The 18,921-nt window shown below is 38.3% G+C and overlaps 1 protein-coding gene across 1 annotated transcript in view; it reads left to right on the top strand.

The window, feature by feature from the left end:
• Positions 1-18,921, top strand: part of ccdc172 (coiled-coil domain containing 172) — a 56,917-nt gene that overhangs the window by 17,139 nt on the left and 20,857 nt on the right. The window contains exons 3-4 of the mRNA XM_063071222.1: positions 2,045-2,161; positions 4,916-5,081. Of these exons, the coding sequence (XP_062927292.1) occupies positions 2,045-2,161; positions 4,916-5,081 (283 nt within the window). The remainder of the gene's footprint in view (positions 1-2,044; positions 2,162-4,915; positions 5,082-18,921) is intronic.

Consider the following 18,921-nt stretch of genomic DNA (forward strand, 5'->3'; position numbering starts at 1 on the left):
TTCGATGATAAACCAGAAAATTACTGGGCTTGGAAGTCCACATACTCCAAAGCCATTGAAGACCTCAACCTCAAGCCTAGTGAAGAGCTCACCCTGCTGGTGAAGTGGCTTGGACCCAAGTCTGCTGAGCATGTAAGAAGAATAAAGTCAGTTCACATCAAGCACCCCAGTGCTGCTCTCATTTTACTCTGGTAAAGACTGGAAGAATGCTACAGATCCGCGGAGGCAAGAGAGACCACTCTCTTCAACAAACTTGAGTGCTTCCCAAGGTTTCTAGCAGGTAGCCCTAACATCTTTGAGATTACTAGGAAAGTTGACGAAGGTGAACCGGTGGATGTTGTCTATATGGACTTCAGTAAGGCCTTTGACAAGTTTCCACATGGAAGGTTAGTTAGGAAAGTTCAATTGTTAGGTATTAATATTGAAGTAGTAAAATGGATTCAACAGTGGCTGGATGGGAGATGCCAGAGAGCAGTGGTGGATAACGGTTTGTCAGATTGGAGGCTGGTGACTAGTGGTGTGCCTCAGGGATCTGTACTGGGTCCAATGTTGTTTGTCATATACATTAATGATCTGGATGATGGGGTGGTAAATTGGATTAGTAAGTATGCAGGTGATACTAAGATAGGTGGAGTTGTGGATAATGAAGTAGTTTTTCAAAGCTTGCAGAGAGATTTAGGCCAGTTAGAGGAGTGGGCTGAAAGATGGCAGATTGAGTTTAATGCTGTTAAATGTGAAGTGCTACATTTTGGTAGGAGTAATCAAAATAGGACATACATGGAAAATGGTAAGGCATTGAAGAATGCAGTAGAACAGAGGGATCTAGGAATAATGGTGCATAGTTCCCTGAAGGCAGAATCTCATGTGGATAGGGTGGTGAAGAAAGCTTTTGGTATGCTGGCCTTTATAAATCAGAGCATTGAGTATAGGAGTAGGGATGTAATGTTGAAATTGTACAAGGCATTGGTAAGGCCAGATTTGGAGTATTGTGTACAGTTCTGGTCACCAAATTATAGGAAAGATGTCAACAAAATAGAGAGAGTACAGAGAAGATTTACTAGAATGTTACCTGGGTTTCATCACCTAAGTTACAGAGAATGGTTGAACAAGTTGGGTCTTTATTCTTTGGAGCGTAGAAGGTTGAGGGGGGACTTGATAGAGGTATTTAAAATTATGAGGGGGATAGATAGAGTTGAGGTGGATAGGCTTTTTCCATTGAGAGTGGGGGAGATTCAAACAAGAGGACATGAGTTAAGAGTTAAAGGGCAAAAGTTCAGGGGTAACATGAGGGGGAACTTCTTTACTCAGAGAGTGGTAGCTGTGTGGAACGAGCTTCCAGCAGAAGTGGTTGAGGCGGGTTCAATGTTGTCATTTAAAGTTAAATTGGATAGATATATGGACAGGAAAGGAATGGAGGGTTATGGGCTAAGTGCAGGTCGGTGGGACTAGGTGAGAGTAAGAGTTTGGCATGGACTAGAAGGGCCGAGATGGCCTGTTTCCATGCTGTAATTGTTATATGGTTATATGGAAGTAGGAGATCTGCTGTTGGAGTTGGAGGCAGCCAAAGCCAAAGGCTACTTACCTGGTTTGTCTTACCTAGACACTGCACAAGGCATTAGTCCCATCACTCAATCTTTTAACCAACTAAAACAGCACAGCTTAATAGGTTATCAGCCTCCATTTTATTTATGCCAGCAATCATTACCTAAATGAATAAGTCCATTGCATTCATTTCTGCTTGACTAATTTCTATAACAAACAAATCACAATGCTAGTACATAGTCTCTTTTAATGCAACGTGTTATTTACTGAAATTTCAATTATATGTTCTATTTGTGTTACATAAAGATCCTGTAGTGTTTTAGTAGTTTTGAAAAGTGTGGCTTTCTTTACTGTGACTAGAACACAATGTTCATGATTTAACGTCCCATCAAGCTATCAAAAACCAAGTTCTTACCTCATTTGACTTCTTATATGGATTACCATGATTTTCAGGTGATAAACAATCTATCTGACCAGTTAAATATTATATTTATAAAAAAAGGTAAAGAATGTTTCAGTTGAACTTTTCCATTTGGATCTGCTGAAGAAGCAGGAAGATGGCTTCAAAAAGCAAAGAGAGGAGTTGGCGAAAGAAAATAATATGTACTTAGAAGCGCTTGTAAGTCCTTAATTCTTTACAATATATTTTAGCAATAGTAGTAACACACTATTGGAAGTTGAGTTAAGCTACATTAAAATCTGTCTCAATTGAGACACAGCTGGGTGAATTGAGCAATCTTTTCAATCTTCCTATGTACTTCCATTACCCTTTCTGTTATTACAGCAATAATTCTATCAGTTTCGAAGAAAGGATTTTGTCAAAATATGCCTCTGTTTCCTGCATGGATGCATGCAAGTTTGTTCTTGTGTGTTTATTTTTTTGCTCATTGTTGTATGATATTTTGAGTTATCATTTATCAAGATCAAATTTTGTCCTTCTGTTCAAGGACCAGCATTTCTTTGATTTCTGAAGATGCTTTAAAGATAATCCTAGTAATATGGACATTATCTTTAAAACTAGCCTTATTTTCTATACCAAGATGTCCTTGTGAAAGTTGACCTAGTGATCCTCTTCATGAGCTACTGTAATCTATGTGATGTAAATTTGCACTCGGTGTTATTCCAGGATTTAATGGTGAGTGACCTGGAAGATTAGGGTTAAAGCCAAAGTCAGAATTTCATTTTTGCCAACAATTCTCTCACAGAAGACTTGCATCATGGTGAAGAGAATTGATTTAACAGAGTGAAAACTGTGGAATGCATATTCAACTTTGCTATCTGCTTTACAATTTTCTGTTCTCTTTATGCTGTCAGAAATAACCACCTGTTTGAATTCAGATGGCCTGTGTTGTGCCTGTGGAAAATTATACTAAGAGTAGGTCACTTAGCTTCAGAACTTAAACAAAGAAGAACGTTGATAGGTACAGCTCAAATGTCCCTTCTGTTGCCCAGAAATAGTAGATATTTTGGATGGTTTGAAAACGAGCAAAATTTCTTTTCCTTAAATCAGTAATTAATGCTATACACTGCTACAGTGCTGCTAGAAAGTTTGTGAAACCTGTAGAATTTTCTCTATTTCTCTATTTCTTAAATATGACCTAAATATGATCAGATCTTCATACAAGTCCTAAAACTAGATAAAGAGAACCCAATTAAATAAGTAACGCAAAAACATTATATCTGTTCATTTATTTATTGAGGAAAAATGATCCAATATTACATGTATTTGTTGGAAAAAGTATGTGAACCTCTGGGGTAATGCCTTCTACAAAAGCTATTTGGAGTCAGATGTTCCAATCAACGAGATGTGATTGGAGGTATGGTATACAAAAGGAAAGACAAAGTCAAGTTACTAACAGAGCCTACTTTTCTCAAGAAAGATCTGTTTATGTGCACCACAATCAAAACAACTTTCAGAGGACCTTAGAAGAAGAATTGTAGAGATGCATGAAGTTGGAAAAGGCTACAAACACATTTCTAGAGAGCAGAGTGTTCATTAGTTCACTTTAAGAGAAATTGTGTACAAATGGAGGAAACACAGTACTGTTGCTACTCTCCCTAGGAGTGGCCAATCTGCAAAGATCACTCCAAGATTACAATCTGCAATGCTGAAGGTGGTGAAAAAGAACTCAAGGATAATAGTAAAAGACTGGCAGAGATCTCTAGATCTTACTAAATTCTCAGTTTGTGTGTCCACTATAAGAAAAACGGTGTTCATGAAAGGACATCATGGGGGAAATCACTGCTCTCCAAAAAAAAACCAAATATTCGCTGTATTTTGAGGAAAAAGAGCACTGCATAACCACACCAAAACCTCATCTGAACTGTGAAGCATAGTGGAAGGAGCATCATGGTTTGGGCCTGCCTTGCTGCCTCAGGACCTGGACAGCTTGCAGTGGTTGAGGAAACAATGAATTCAAAATTGTATCAAGACATTTTATAGGAGAATATCAGGGTAGTTGTCTGTCACCTGAAGCTTAATAGAAGTTGAATAATGCAAAAGACAATGATCCAAAAGACAAGAATAAATCAACAACAGAATAGTTCAAAAAGAAGAAAATTCGTGTTTTGGAATGGCCAAGTCAAAGTCTTGATCTTAATCCTATAGAAATCCTATAGGAATGTTGAGGCAGGACCTAAACCAAGCAGTTCATGCAAGGAAGCCCACCAACATCCCAAAGTTGAAGCAGTTTTGTAAGGACAAGTGACCTAAAATTCCTCCAAGCCAATGTGCAGGACTGATTAACAGTTACTGGAAATGTTTGGTTGAAGTTATTGCTGCACAAGGGGGTCACAACAGTTATTAAATAAAGGCATTCACATACTTTTTCCAACAAATACATGTAATATTGGATAATTTTTCTCATTAAATGAACAAGTATAATGTTTTTCATGTTATTTATTTAATTAGGTTCTCGTTATCTAGTTTTAGGATTGTATGAAAATCTGATCACATTTTAAGTCATATTTATGCAGAAATAGAGAAAATTCTGCAGGATTCACAAACTTCTTAGCACCACTGTATGAGTGCAAGCAAATTAGAAAGCAAAGTTAAACCCCAAACTGGAAGGATCAGAACAGGATTTGGTATGGTTTATTATTATAGCAAGATAGAGTGAAAAGTTTTTGCATGCCATCTGTATATATCATGCCATGCATAATTACATTGAAATAGTAAAAAGAAAACTGATTGTGGAATACAGTGTACATTCATTCATATTTGAACTGTGGTTTTGAAGCACAAGTATATAAGCAGGATTGTGAAAATTAACTTCTTATTTATTTTAGCAACATAAGTGAAATTCCAATTATTGATAAGCTATTATCCCATTAATCTGATAAATATCAACAACTTGTTGCTTCTGTTTTCCAGCATGAGAAGAAAAGAAAAAACGCAGAGGAAAGGGACAGATTTGTTAGAGAAATTTCAGAATTCAATGCTACATATGACCTCTTGAGCAATAGAATAATTACAATTGAAGTAAATGCAAAGTCAAAAATATTTGACTTGGAAATGGAAGCCAAGTATCTGAAGAATGGTTAGTGATTTTTTTTAGTCCCATTCTGTATGTTTATATTCTCAAATTTTTCAAGGTAAGGTTTTGAGAACTAATACGAAGTCAATACATTTTATTTACAATTCATTCATAAAGTAGCAAAATATGTAATGTATTTGAAAACTTTTCTTTCTTTTTAAATCTTTTTATTGAATAAGTATACAAAAAGGTAAGCCATATAAACATTAATACAATGTTAAAATATAATAAAATTACAGAAGGTATCAATACCAAAAAAAATACTACAAACAATGTAATTTAAACATAAGAAACCAAGATAACATAATAGTATACTAAATTTTATATATATATCAATAGAAAAAAAGAAAAAAAAAACCCCCCCAAAAAACCCACCGTGCAGCTAACTAAAAGCAAAGCAAAGCAATGGGCTAACTTGAAACCAAACAGAGTTAAACTTAAAATCACATCCTCAATCCCGACCTCCATTAAAAACAGTGAAAAAAAAACAAGAAGGGTATATATTACATTAAATGAAAATATCGAATAAAAGATCCCCAAATCTGTTCAAATTTAAATGAAGAATCATAAAGGTTACTTCTAATTTTCTCCAGATTCAAACATAATATCATCTGAGAAAACCAAAAAAAGGTAGTTGGAGCATTAAGCTCTTTCCAATGTTGTAAAATACATCTTTTCGCCATTAAAGTAAGAAATGCAATCATTCTACGGGCTGAAGGGGAAAGATTACTAGAAATTTTAGGTAGTCCAAAGATAGCAGTAATAGGGTGAGGAGAGATATCTATATTTAATACCTTAGAAATAATATTAAAAATGTCTCTCCAAAAAGTTTCCAAAGTAGGGCAAGACCAAAACATATGAGTTAAAGAGGCTATCTGCCCCGAACATCTATCACAAAAAGGATTAATATGCAAGTAAAAACGCGCTAACTTATCTTTGGACATATGTGCTCTATGAACAACTTTAAATTGAATTAGGGAATGTTTAGCACAAATAGAGGAAGTATTAACTAATTGTAAAATCTGCCCCCAATCATCCACAGAAATGGTAAGCCCCAATTCCTGTTCCCAATCTACCCTAATCTTATCGAATGGAGCTTTCCTAAGTTTCATAATAATATTATAAATCATAGCCGATGCACCTTTCTGACATGGATTAAGGTTAATTATCGAATCTAAAATATATGTAGGAGGAAGCATTGGAAAGGAAGAAAGTATAGTACTTAGGAAATTTCTAACTTGTAAATATCTAAAAAAATGTATTCTTGATAAGTTATATTTATTAGATAATTGTTCAAAAGACATAAGGGAACCATCTAAAAATAAATCCAAAAACCGTAAAATACCCTTAGTCTTCCAAATTTGAAAAGCGCGATCTGTAAAAGAGGGAGGAAAAAATATGTTACCTAAAATAGGAATCGCTAACCCGAATTGATTAAGATCAAAAAATTTTCTGAATTGAAACCAAATACGCAAAGCATATTTAACTATCGGGTTAGACACCTGCTTAAGGCGTTTTGAATCAAAAGGGAGAGAGGAACCTAAAATAGAGCCAAGTGTATAGCCCTGAACAGATTGTAGTTCCAATGCTACCCATTTAGGAATAGATAGTATATCCTGGTCAAGTAACCAAAATTTCATATGTCGAATATTAATTGCCCAATAATAGAATCTAAAGTTAGGTAATGCTAAACCTCCATCTCTCTTAGCTTTCTGTAAATGTATTTTACCCAGTCTCGGATTTTTATTCTGCCAAATAAATGAAGAAATTTTAGAGTCAACTTTATCAAAAAAAGATTTTGGAACAAAAATTGGTAATGCCTGAAACACATATAAAAATTTTGGCAAAAAAAACATCTTAACTGCATTAATACGACCAATCAAAGTTAAATATAAAGGAAACCATTTAGATGAAAGTTGAGTAATATGGTCTATTAATGGTGTATTTGAAAACTGATGCTACTGATTTTCATTGATTGATGTTCTTTGTCGATTTTATTGCTGAAATATCTAGCATAAAGAATTGTAGGCCTTTGGCTTAACTTGCCATTCTACAAATCGTGTGTAAAACAAAAATGATAGAAATTCTTTAAAGGTCAGGCACACTCTGAAGAGTCAATGTTTCAAATCAATAACCTTTCATCAGAACTTAGAAAGGGTAGCCACATTACTGTGTAGCTATGCACAGCTCAAACAGCATCTATAAATTTGCAGGCTATTGTTGGCAGAATTTCAGTTGGTGATGATGAGGCATACAGGAGCGAGATAGATCAGCTGGTTGAGTGGTATCACAACAACAAGCTTGCACTCAACATCTGTAAACCAAGGAATTGATTGCGGACTTCAGGAAGTGGAAGTGAAGGGGACATATGCCAGACTTAATTGAGGAGTCAGCAGTGGAAGGAGTGAGATTTGAGATTCGTGTATATCAGCATCCCTGAAGATCTATCCAGGGCCCAATATATTGATGCAATTACAAAGAAGGCATGACAGCAGCTATATTTCATTAGGAGCTTGAAGAGATTTGGTATGTCACCAAAGACACACAAATTTCTGCAGATATACTGTGAAGTGTATTGTAGCTGTCTGCATCACTGTCTGGTTTGGAGGGTCCAGTGCACAGGATTGGAAAAAGCTGCAGAAAGTTGTAAACTCAGCCAGCTGAGTACTAGCCTTTCCGGCACTGAGATCATCTTTAAAAGATGGCTCCTCAAAAAAGGCAGCATCCATCATTAAGGACACTCTTCACCCAGGACATGCCTTCTTTTCCTTGCTACCAGGAAAGAGGAGGTACACACACTCAACATTTTAGGAACAGCTTCTTCCCTCCACCATCCGATTTCTGAATGGGCAATGAATCTATGAAGGCTACCTAAGTATTTTTACGCTCTTCTGGCACTACTTAGTTAATTTAATTTTTTTTGTGTCTTTATTGTAATTTATCGGTTTTCTAATTATGTATTGCAATGTACTGTACTGCCCAACAGTAAATTTCACAACATATGCCAATGATACATATACCCTGATTCTGATTCAGCATGTTTTAAGTTACGTAGGAACTGAAACAGGGCAGAAAGAACAAACAGGAAACTTCTTTTAAAAGGTTCTGATTGGATAACAGAAGTGCTGATGGTGTCGCTTGATAGTCTTTGCTAAAGGCTTACGAATAAGAAAAATATGCCACACAGAAGTGTAAATTGAAGTAAACAAAGAAATATGAAATAATCAGAAAAAGAAATACACTTCACTGCTAGAAATGAGATACAAGGCAGGAATAGTTGTTGATCTGAAATAAAACATTGTGTCCTGTAAACAGAACTGTGCCCAGTTAGAAAATGAAGGGCTCTTTCTTGAACTCGTCTCAAGTTATGTTGGAACAGTGGCAGAGGCCAAAGATGGAACTTAGTGGGACAAGGAGAATGAAAATGGAGGAAGAAAGTGAGAGACAGCTGGAAAGTCAGGGTCACTCTTGACAACTGACAGAGATAGTCTGCACAACTGTTACCTATTTGGCACTGGTTTCCCTTGTTTATAGAGAAGAACACATCAGGAGCACAGAATGCAAATTGATAACTTGGAATAAGGACAAGAAAATAGTTGGTTCTGTTGTGTTTGGACCTTTACATAATGGGAAAGGACAAAATAAAATGGAAAGTGTTGATCCTCAAAGTTCAAAGTAAATTTATTATCAAAGTACATATGGAACCCTGAGATTTATTTTCTTGCGGGCATACTCAATAAATCCAATAACAATAATGGAATCAATGAAAAACCACACCAACAGAGCAAACAACCAATGTGCTAAGGATAACAAACACTGTAAATACAAAAAGAAAGAAAAAATAAACAATTATTAATGAGAACATGGGATGAAGAGTCCTTGAAAGCATGTCCATAGTTTGTGAGAACAATTCAGTGATTGGGCAAGCGATGTTATCCCCTCTAGTTCAGGAACCTGATGGTTGAGGTGTAATAACTGTTCCTGAACCTGGTGGTGTGAACTCTCAGGCTCCTGTACTTTTATTCTGATAGCAACAGCAAGAAGAGAGCATGACCTGGGTTTTGGAGGTTCCTGATGATGGATGCTAGTGTCCTGTCATTATGCTCCATGTAGATATGCTCAATGGTGAGAAGGACTTCACCAGTGATGGGCCATAATCCATTACATTTTGTAGTATTTTCCATTCGAGGGTATTGGTGTTTCCATACCGGTGTCATAGTCTGGTCCATGAAATCCACATTCCGGCTCACAGTCCGGTTCATGTTCCTTATTCCAGGTTTTCCGATTTTCCCCAGTTTCTGTTGAGGCAGCTGATTCTCATTTGGGCTGGCTTCATCAATACCTTCAGGATTCAGCCTCTGGCTGCTGGATTGTTCCTGTCCAAACCCCCTATCTGAATCCCTTCTGTTCCCCTGCCTTCTGAAGCCTTGCCTTGTCTGAAACCAAGCATTGCCTCACCTGTAACCCTTGCCTGCACCACTGTCAAGTTCAATTGCTGAAGCAAGATAAGGAACTGTCTGTTGTTGTTTTGAACTGTGTTGGGATATGTCTTTGTATCCACGCCTTTGCTAGGTAAGTCTGGCCGTTTGCTGCTACCTAGTGTTGGGAACTGTCTGTGTCCACGCCCTTGCTAGATAGGTCTGGCTGTCTGCTGTTACCTTGTGTTAGGAACTGTCTCGTCTGTGTAATGAGTCCCGGCCCTATGTCCTGTTTCCAAGAAGGGGTCCCGGCTCTGTGTTCCATGTTCCTGTCCCTTCCTCAACCAAGGCCCTGTGTCCCTGTCCCTCCCTCGACCAAGGCTGGGCTTCGGGGTCTTGTTCAGTCCTAGCCACGATCCAAGAACCTTGTCCTGTCCAAGCCATGGCTTTGTGTTCTCGTCTTGTCCATGTGTCTTGCCCAGCTCAGGAGTACCTTGCCCAGCCTGTTGCTGGGGTTCCCTTGTCCTGTGCTGGCATTCCCTTGTCCTGTCCAGGAGTCTCACATCCAGTCCTGTTGCCTGTCCTCATCCTGTAGCCATGTCTTGCCCTCGTCTAGTTTTGGTGTCCGAGTCCAAGTCAAGTTCAAGGTTCTGGATCCTTTCCCAGTCTCTGGCTTGGAGTCCATACGCCTCGAGGAACCCAAGCCCCATCATGTCCTCCCCTCGATCCGGGGTCCGAGCCAGAGTCAAGACCCAGGTTTTGGGTCCTTGTCCAGTCTTTGGCTCAGAGTCCAAGCCCAGGCTCCTAGTTCCAAGTTCCGTGTCCTGGTTCTGCTATCCTAGTCAAGTCCTGGCCCAGGCCCAGCATCCTAATCTCATCCAGGGCCTGTGTCAATGTCCAGTGTCCCTTCTTCGTCTGTTTCTTTGCTTCCTTGCCACTCCTAGTCCAGTTCCTAGTATTTCAGTATCTGTGCCTTGCTTTTGGGTCCGCCAAATCTTTGAGAAGATTTTTAGGAATGGTTGGGTATTATCATAAGTTTTGTAAGAACTTTGCTGACATTGCTCTCCCTCTAACAAAACTCCTAGGGAAGAGTGAAAGATTTGTATGAAGTCATCTTTGTCAGGAGACATTTGAATGTCTGGAAACCATCCTGTGCTCAAAGCACCTGATTTTTCAAAACCATTCTCGATAGCAACAGATGCTAGTGATGAAGCTGCTGGGGCAGTACTGTTACAGAAGGGAATGGATGACATTGAACACTCAGTAGCTTATTTCTCAAAGGAATTTAATGTGCACCAGAAAAATTATTCAACCGTTGAAAAGAAATTGTTAGCACTTATTCTGGCTTTACGTTTTGAGATCTATGATAAGAGACCTCAAAATCTGTCTGTTGCCCAGAGACCACTTTGGTTTACATGGATCATAATCTGTTGATGTTTCTAACTAAGATAAAGGATAAGAATAGAAGATTGTTAATTGGAGTCTGATATTGCAAGGATGTGACTTAAAAATCAAACATGTGAAAGATATATTAGCTGATTGGTTATCCAGATATTAAGTTGGAAATTGTATACATTTTCCTCTGTCATCTGATGATTTTACCTGTATTGTTTCAAACTCTGTACTGCACATTTAGACTAAAAAAAAATCTTTCACCTTCATCAAAAAATCTTTTTTTCTGAAGAAGGGGGTGTGATGGGGTCCTGAATTACCCCTATGAACTGTGCTCATTCACTCCTATTAACTGTGCTTTTGAAAAGAGGGAGAGAGTTATTTAACACCAGCAACTTGTTTTTAAAAGAGAGAGAGAGATGGATGAAGACTGCTCACAGGTTGTTGATACTTTCTTCAAGGATATTTGCCTGCTCGTACATTTCTTACACAGACAAAGGAAGGAGGAGTTATTTGAGTGACAGTTGATGCTCAGCATGGGAAGATAAAATAGGTCAGATGGTAGACCTCAGGCACATGTTTGTGGACACTGAATGAGCTTTGCTGTGCCCACAGAAAAAGTGGGTTTTTGGAGGATCGCTCAGGCGGATTGATCAGTTGGCTCTTACAGTGAGAAAAGGGATTGATCGGTGGGGAGTTGTCCATGTGTCCAACCTTTGCCTGGGTTGATAGCTCCACCACAGAAAACCAGTCCCCTTTGTTGTGGTCACAGTCGGTGACTTTTAAAGGATTTCGGAGGACAACGAGAAGATCAACAGGGTCAGCTCAACTGAAGACTCAAATCTCTCTCCCCCTCTGTCTCTCTCCATTACTCAACTCAATACCATGAACTGAACTGAACTTTACTCATCATCATAAGACTGTATCTTTTTACCCCTAGACTTACAGAAGCTTGGTTTTCACATATATTTCCACACTTATTGATTTACTTATATAATCATTGCTAACCTGTTTGATTTATCTACATTTATATTACTGTATTGTGTAGTTACTAATAAATACTATTAGTTAATAGCAATACTGGACTCCTAAGTGTTTTCCATCTCTGCTGGTTCTTTATTCCCGTCACGGGGTACATGACATTACACATCGGTATAATTGACCTGCTGAAGTAAGAAGTTGAACACCTGTGAACACTTCAAACCAGTTGATCCGCACAGGACTTTAGTACTTGGCCAGGTACTCCATCTGGGCTAGATGCTTTCCATGGGTTTATCCTTGTGAAGCATGCTGTCATGTCAGCTTCAGAGACTAAAATCACAGAATCATTGGGGACTGTGGGAGTTCATGATGTTTTCTCCATGTTTTGATGGTTAAAGCAAGCAAAGAAGGCATTGAGCTCATCTGGAAGTGAAGCCTTATTGTCACCTACAGTATGTTGCTTGATTTCACTTCATAACAGGTGACAGCATTCAAGTCCTGCAGCAGCTATCGAGTATCCTTCATTACTCAAATTTAGTCGCTATGCCTCTTGTAACTTACTTGGTTGCCAGATTTGAATGCCTCTGATCGGGCTCTCAATAGATTGCAGATCTCATGGTTCATTCCAGGGCTACTGGTTGGGGAAGAATCTGAATGATTATGTGGGGACACACTCAACTATGATTGTTTTTAAAAAGTCTGTGACCACTGTGGTGTATTCATTCAGATTCACAGATGAGTCCTTGAACATGGCCCAGTCCACCAACTTGAAGCAATCCTGTAGCTGCTCTTTTTCCTCCTATGACCACATCTATGTTGTCTTAATTTTTGGAGTTTTGCTCTTTACTTTTCTGCCTGTATGCAAGTAGGAGAAGGATAGCCAAGTGATCAGATTTACCAAAATATGTTCTGGGCATATTTTGGGCTTATCTTTGTTTAACAGTAGTCTAGTGTGTTGGGATCTCTGGCACTACAAGTTATATGCAGGGATTTCTTTAAACAAGAAATCCCCAATATGATATGAAAAGCATTGGGTGGACGGTTTCTTGTTTATTAACAGTGTCATGCAGTATCTCAAGCACTTGAGTATAGTCAGCCGCTGTAGGTGTGTAAACTGTGGTCAGGATCACGAAGGAGAACTCTTGGTAAACAGTCAGCATTTGATCATTCGGTTTTCAGGGTCATGGAAATACAAGTTCGACAAAACCTCCATGAGACACACACCTTCATCTTTTGCTCTTTTCTGAAGCAGCAGTTTGGTCCATCCTGCGTATCGAAAAGCCTTTGAGTCTGATTGCCGATTTGGCGGTACTCTGAGTAAGCCACATCTTGGTAAGGCACAGAACACAACAATTTCTCATTTCCTGTTGGAACACCAATCTTGCCTTCAGGTCCTCAATTTTGTTCTCCGGTGACTGCACATTGACTAACAAGATGCTAGGTAGAGGGGGCCTCATTCTTCTGCATTCCTGCCTGGCTTGGAGTCCCCCATCTTGCTCCAGCCATGGCAATGAACCTTTGTCCACTTAAAGAGTTGTTGCTTGAGAGTTAAGTCCATCAAGTCCTTCAAAAGATCATGAAATCTATAGTTCATTAAGTCAATTTAAAAGTACATTGTGTGAAGGTAAATTATATGCTGCAGATTGCAGTGAGAGTAATTCAAAAGAGGTATTGTATATTTAGATGTATTGCACATAACCTGCAGAACATCACCTTTGTTCACTGGTGCCATCTTGTAGAGATTCAACTGCAATTGCATGTGAAGGTGTGATGAGCTGGAGAAAGGATTTTTGTAAAGTTGGAAAAGAATCTGATTGATGTACAGGGAAGACCTCTTTCAGATTTAGAATGATCATGGTTTTGTTTCCTCAGTACTGAAGAAATTAAATGCAGATTGACTGGCTGCCTTACAGAACATCATTGAGACTGTAAGAATGATCCTGAACTTCTAGCTGCCTGTCACTTCATCCTCTACCCCACTTCTAGTATGAACACTGTCTAACCCTGGCCCTATACCTAATAGAGTTTGAAGGAACACATCTGCCATCTGGGTACATTGTAGACTTCATTCTTGACATGAAATGATACAATGAGCCCTTTTGACCTAGTATCTCATATCTTTGGAATTAATTATTCCTTCTCTCCACCTTTGGTAATTTCAAATCTAATTCACAGCTCCATCAGACATACCTTTTATTATGAAAGTTTACCACTCTCTCAGTTGACACAGCTACTGCTTGTTTCATTCAATTTCCCTTGCCAGTACCATATCACAAACTTACCCTTTTATTCCCAATTCTTGTAATTCCCTTCTCTGTAATTTAAAATACATTTTATCTTTAGCTTTTCCCATTTGAAATGAAAGGTCATCAACCTGAAACGCTAATTCTGTTTATCTCTATCAACGCATTGATGCTACCTGGCTACTAGCCTTTTCTGTTATTTATTTCAGATTTTCAAGATCATCAGAATTTCCATCCATCTTTTGCTTTAGTTTGAAAAATATATTGATCTTGTTCAGTGTGGCAGAAATCAGCATCTTGCTATGAACTTTGAATGCATGCAATAATGGGAATTACTCATGCTAGCATAGAGTATATAATATTCTTCACACTGCCAAGAGTCTTACTATTAATACTATATTCTGTCGTCATATTTGACCTACCAAAATGAACCACCTCATGCTTACCTGAGTTGCACTCCATCTGCCACTTCTCAGCCCATTTTTGCTTCCTATCAATGTCCCTCTTGACAGCCCTCTACACTATCCACAACACCTCCAACCTTTGTATTATCAACAAATTTACTAACCCATTATAAAATAATGCAGCTTTCAAACAATGATTAAAACATACATAGATAAAAATGGGAGAGTACAGGAATTCTTGATTTTATAAAAACAAACTCAAGCATAAAACAAAAACCTAATGATAAATCCATTTGAATAGAATTAACATACCAGGAGGAAGTTTGTCAAATAAAAGATTTGAAGCAAAAACAATGCATCAGCCATTTTGCGCAACAGAACTAGGAGACTCAAAGTCAAATTGGTTATTGCAACATACCTATGCAATGTCGAAGAGCTGCTGGTGTCCTTTTGCAGGAAGAAATTTCAAATTGATTGCCTTACAATGACTGGACAGATGAAAGGGCAGGAAAGCAAATGGGAATTGACCATGACCAACAACAACCCTCCACTGTGTTTCCAGAACAACGTTTTAAAATCTTGTGATTTTTTTTTTTCCTTTCCATGCTTATGCTCTGTTTTCCACTTTAGAGTCATGCACTGCTTATGTAGTTGACACTAATTTTGTTTTTGAGAGGTTTTGAGAAATGAATAAAGTAAAAATTACGGTGAAGTGACGTTTTTTAGGGCCTGTTGCTGGAGTCCTAACCACTTGGATTCCATTATGAAGCATTTGTTTGGCGGTCAACAAATAAGAGTCTGTAACAAATGGATGATTATTCAAATACAGTCCATCTTGATCGAAGATGGCTTGCTTCTCTCTAGTTTGAGAGTTGTGAAGTAACTGATTGGAACAGCGAACTTTTCCACAGGTAGGGCTGTCACTGAGACTGTTTCCAGAAGATTCCCACCAGTCCAATTTTTCACTAAGCTTTTCTAACAAACACAGCAACATTGCTTTTCTTACCACCCATGTTCACTTTTGGCAATTTGCACACCAATTAACCTTGCAGGCTGCATGTCTTTGGCATGTGGGATGAAAATAGCATCCTAATGAAACCCACATGGGGACAAGGAGAATGTGAAAACTTGACAGAAAGCATTCAAGATTAAGACCAATCCCGAGTTCCTGGAACACATTACTGTTGCAACATCCTTGAAACTTTTACTCTGTTTACCTTGTCCAGCGATAGAGTGTGGAATAGACTGTTCATTTAGGAGTTTGGCTTTGAGAAAAGAAGAACATTGCCTTCCATTTGAGCTTACTGAATGTAATTAGGGCTCTAGTGCTGAGGATTTTGGCTTTGGCAGTGAGACTGATGTCAGAAACAGTATTGGTGGTATTTTTCAAATGCTTTGAGAATATTGCTGTAATCTCAGAAACATAAAGGAGGGTTAGGACTACTGCTGCTTGGTAAACTATGAAATTTGTATCGGGTCTGAGGTTTGACTCTCAAAACCATCCCTCTCCCCTTCAAAGACTATGCTGGAGCCTTGAAGGTAATAGTAAATTTCATCATTGAATCTTGTATCTCTGAGAAGTAATTCCAGAGGCATAGTGGTTTATAGTACCATTGCTCCCAAATAAATTCTGACTAAATTATTTTGCAAAGTTGTGGTCAGGATAGCAAGGCCCATCTCCTAAAAGGTTGACTGTGATACCTTGCCCACTGGTAGCCTTGGTGCTACCCTTACACATTAGAGATCAATTTCCCTAAATGCAGGGCATGCTATGCAGCATTACTTCATTATGAAAACAGTTGACACAATGCTAATTTTTTAAAAATTAATATGCAATGTGTTTTTGTTTTAGCTAGTTGTTTGTAGGTACATAATATTAGGTGGACTGTATTGCTTCTGTCGGTTTCTTTTGAATGAAGGAATGTTGCTGAAAGGAATCTATTTTCTTTTTAGCTTTGTAGCTTATCTCAGAAAATAGCATTCTAGGGTCCTTGTTTTCTCATGGCTGGATAACATATATATGTTCAGCGGCTGCACTTATCCTGCCACTTGTTCTGAGGACATTGAATTTTCTCCTCATTGTCTCAGTGTTGGAGAACCTAGAAAACTAACTCTGGTAGGTTTTTAGTTTACACTTCAATTGATATAAAAAAAGTTAAAATAAGACAGGGATCCATGTGTATAACATAGAATGCACGTCAAGGAGGAGAATATTGATGGCTGATCATTGAGACCCTCGGGTCAAAGTGGGAGCTGACTGAGAGTGTAGGTATGAAGTTTGAGAGTGGTGGTGCTAGTTCCATGAGGAAGTGACCTTCGATACTGTCCTTATGAAAGGAGTCAAGAATTTTGACAATTGAGTGAGGCCAGACTGGAGCAGTGTTTTTAAATCATACTTGTTCTTCACAATAAACGATGCAGAAATCATATTAGGTGCTTAAGTCTGATGTGTAAAAGTTTCACAATTAGAATAGCCCTTGTAAATTTCTGGATTGGTGCAATTCATGTTGGAAATGATAGAAATCTTGTTCCACTCTGGGGGAAAACAATTCTTTTTATAAGTGTGGCAAGATTAGACTGCTATCTCCTTGACTGCATTGCCGGTGCAATTTTAGTCAGCTATTCAACTCTATTATATTAGGTAGTCAGTTGGACATTTCAGTCAGATTATCTTACTGTGAAACCAATTGGACAGGAATATTGTGTAGTGATGTATAAATCCAAGGTCAGAACTCAGTGAAATTCATGCTGAGAGTGAATATTACTGAGTGTTTTAATTTGTGTTGAACACATCTAGGATTTTAGATCATCTGTGCATGTCTCAGTTAAGCAGAATGCTATTCTCATGATAAGTACATTTTATTAGCCTTGAAGGTGCAGAAACTTTCTGTAGACTGTTAGAAAGTGTTTTGTTTTGTAATTCCAAAACATTAAACTAATTCAAAGGAAAACTAGAGAGCCAAGGGATATCAGTTTTGGTTCATGTTTAAGTGAATCACACACGTATTATGTGGTAGCGTCATGACATATGCAATTCACATATTTTTACATATAACCATAATGAATTATATAAACAACAAGGAATGCTTAATCAAACAAAATATTACAATATTACTCAAATATATTAAATACACACTCCTCCCTACTTAACATAAGCTCCAACTCAATATAGAATGCATCTCAACTATATAATACAACTACTATACAGACATACACAGAATAGTAAATTTAAAATTGTCCTATTCAGGCCTAAAGATTTAATCACTGTGGAGGATTTCTTACTCTTGTGGGATAACATCTTCCCTGACAAGAGGGATCACTCTGCTTGGCAGGTGAGACTTGTGGCTGTGAAACAATCTCTGGTTCTGGATTATGATGATCAAAGAGGGAACTGGGAAACTTCTGGTTCAGTGTTAGTGTAGCGTGTTCTGATGACATTGCTCATAGTGCATTTTTTATACTCTGGACAAAATTTTCTGACAGGCCATTTGTAGCTGTGTGGTATAAGGCAAAAGACCAAGAGATCACAAGACATAGGAGTAGAATTCAGTTCTGCTGTTCAATTATGCTTGATCCATTTTTCCCCCCCTCAACCCCATTCCCTGGCCTTCTCCCCATAACCCTTGATGCCATGTTCAATCAAAAACCTATCATTCTCTGCCTTAAATATACTCAACGACCTGGCCTCCACAGCTTCTTGTGGTAACAAATTCCACAAATTCACCACCCTCTGGCTAAAGAAATTTCTCTATTTGTTTCAAATGGATGCCCCTCTATCCTGAAGCTGTGCCCTCTTGTCTTAGAGTCCCCCACCATGGGAAACATCCTTTCCACAACTACTGTCTAGGTCTTTCAACATTTGAAAGGTTTCAATAAGACCCCTCTCATCCTTCTAAGTTCCAGTGAGTACAGACATGGAGCCAACAAACACTCCTCGTACGATAACCGTTTCATTCATGGAATCATCCTTATGAGCTGTCTCTGAACCCTGTCCAATGCCAGCACATCTTTTCTTACATGAGGAGCCTAATGCTGTTCACAGTACTCAGGTTGAGGCCTCAGCAGTGCCTTATAAAGCCTCAGCATCATACCCCTGCTCTTGTAATCAAGATCTCTTGAAATGAATGCTAACACTGAATTTGCCTTCCTCACCACCAACACAATCTGCAAGTTAACCTTCAGGATGTTCTGCACAAGGACTCCCAAGTCCCTCTGCATTTCAGATTCCTGGATTTTCTCCCCATTTAGAAAATAGTCCGTACATTTATTTCTATTACCAAAGTGCATGGCTATGTATTTTCCAACATTGTACTTCATTTGCCACTTTCTTGCCCAATCTTCTAATCTAAGTCCTTTTGCATCCTACCTGTTTCCACATCAGTACCTGCCACTACCTTCCACTAAT

The sequence above is a fragment of the Mobula hypostoma genome, chromosome 19 (genome assembly GCF_963921235.1).
Source record: "Mobula hypostoma chromosome 19, sMobHyp1.1, whole genome shotgun sequence".
Lineage (NCBI taxonomy): Eukaryota > Metazoa > Chordata > Chondrichthyes > Myliobatiformes > Myliobatidae > Mobula > Mobula hypostoma.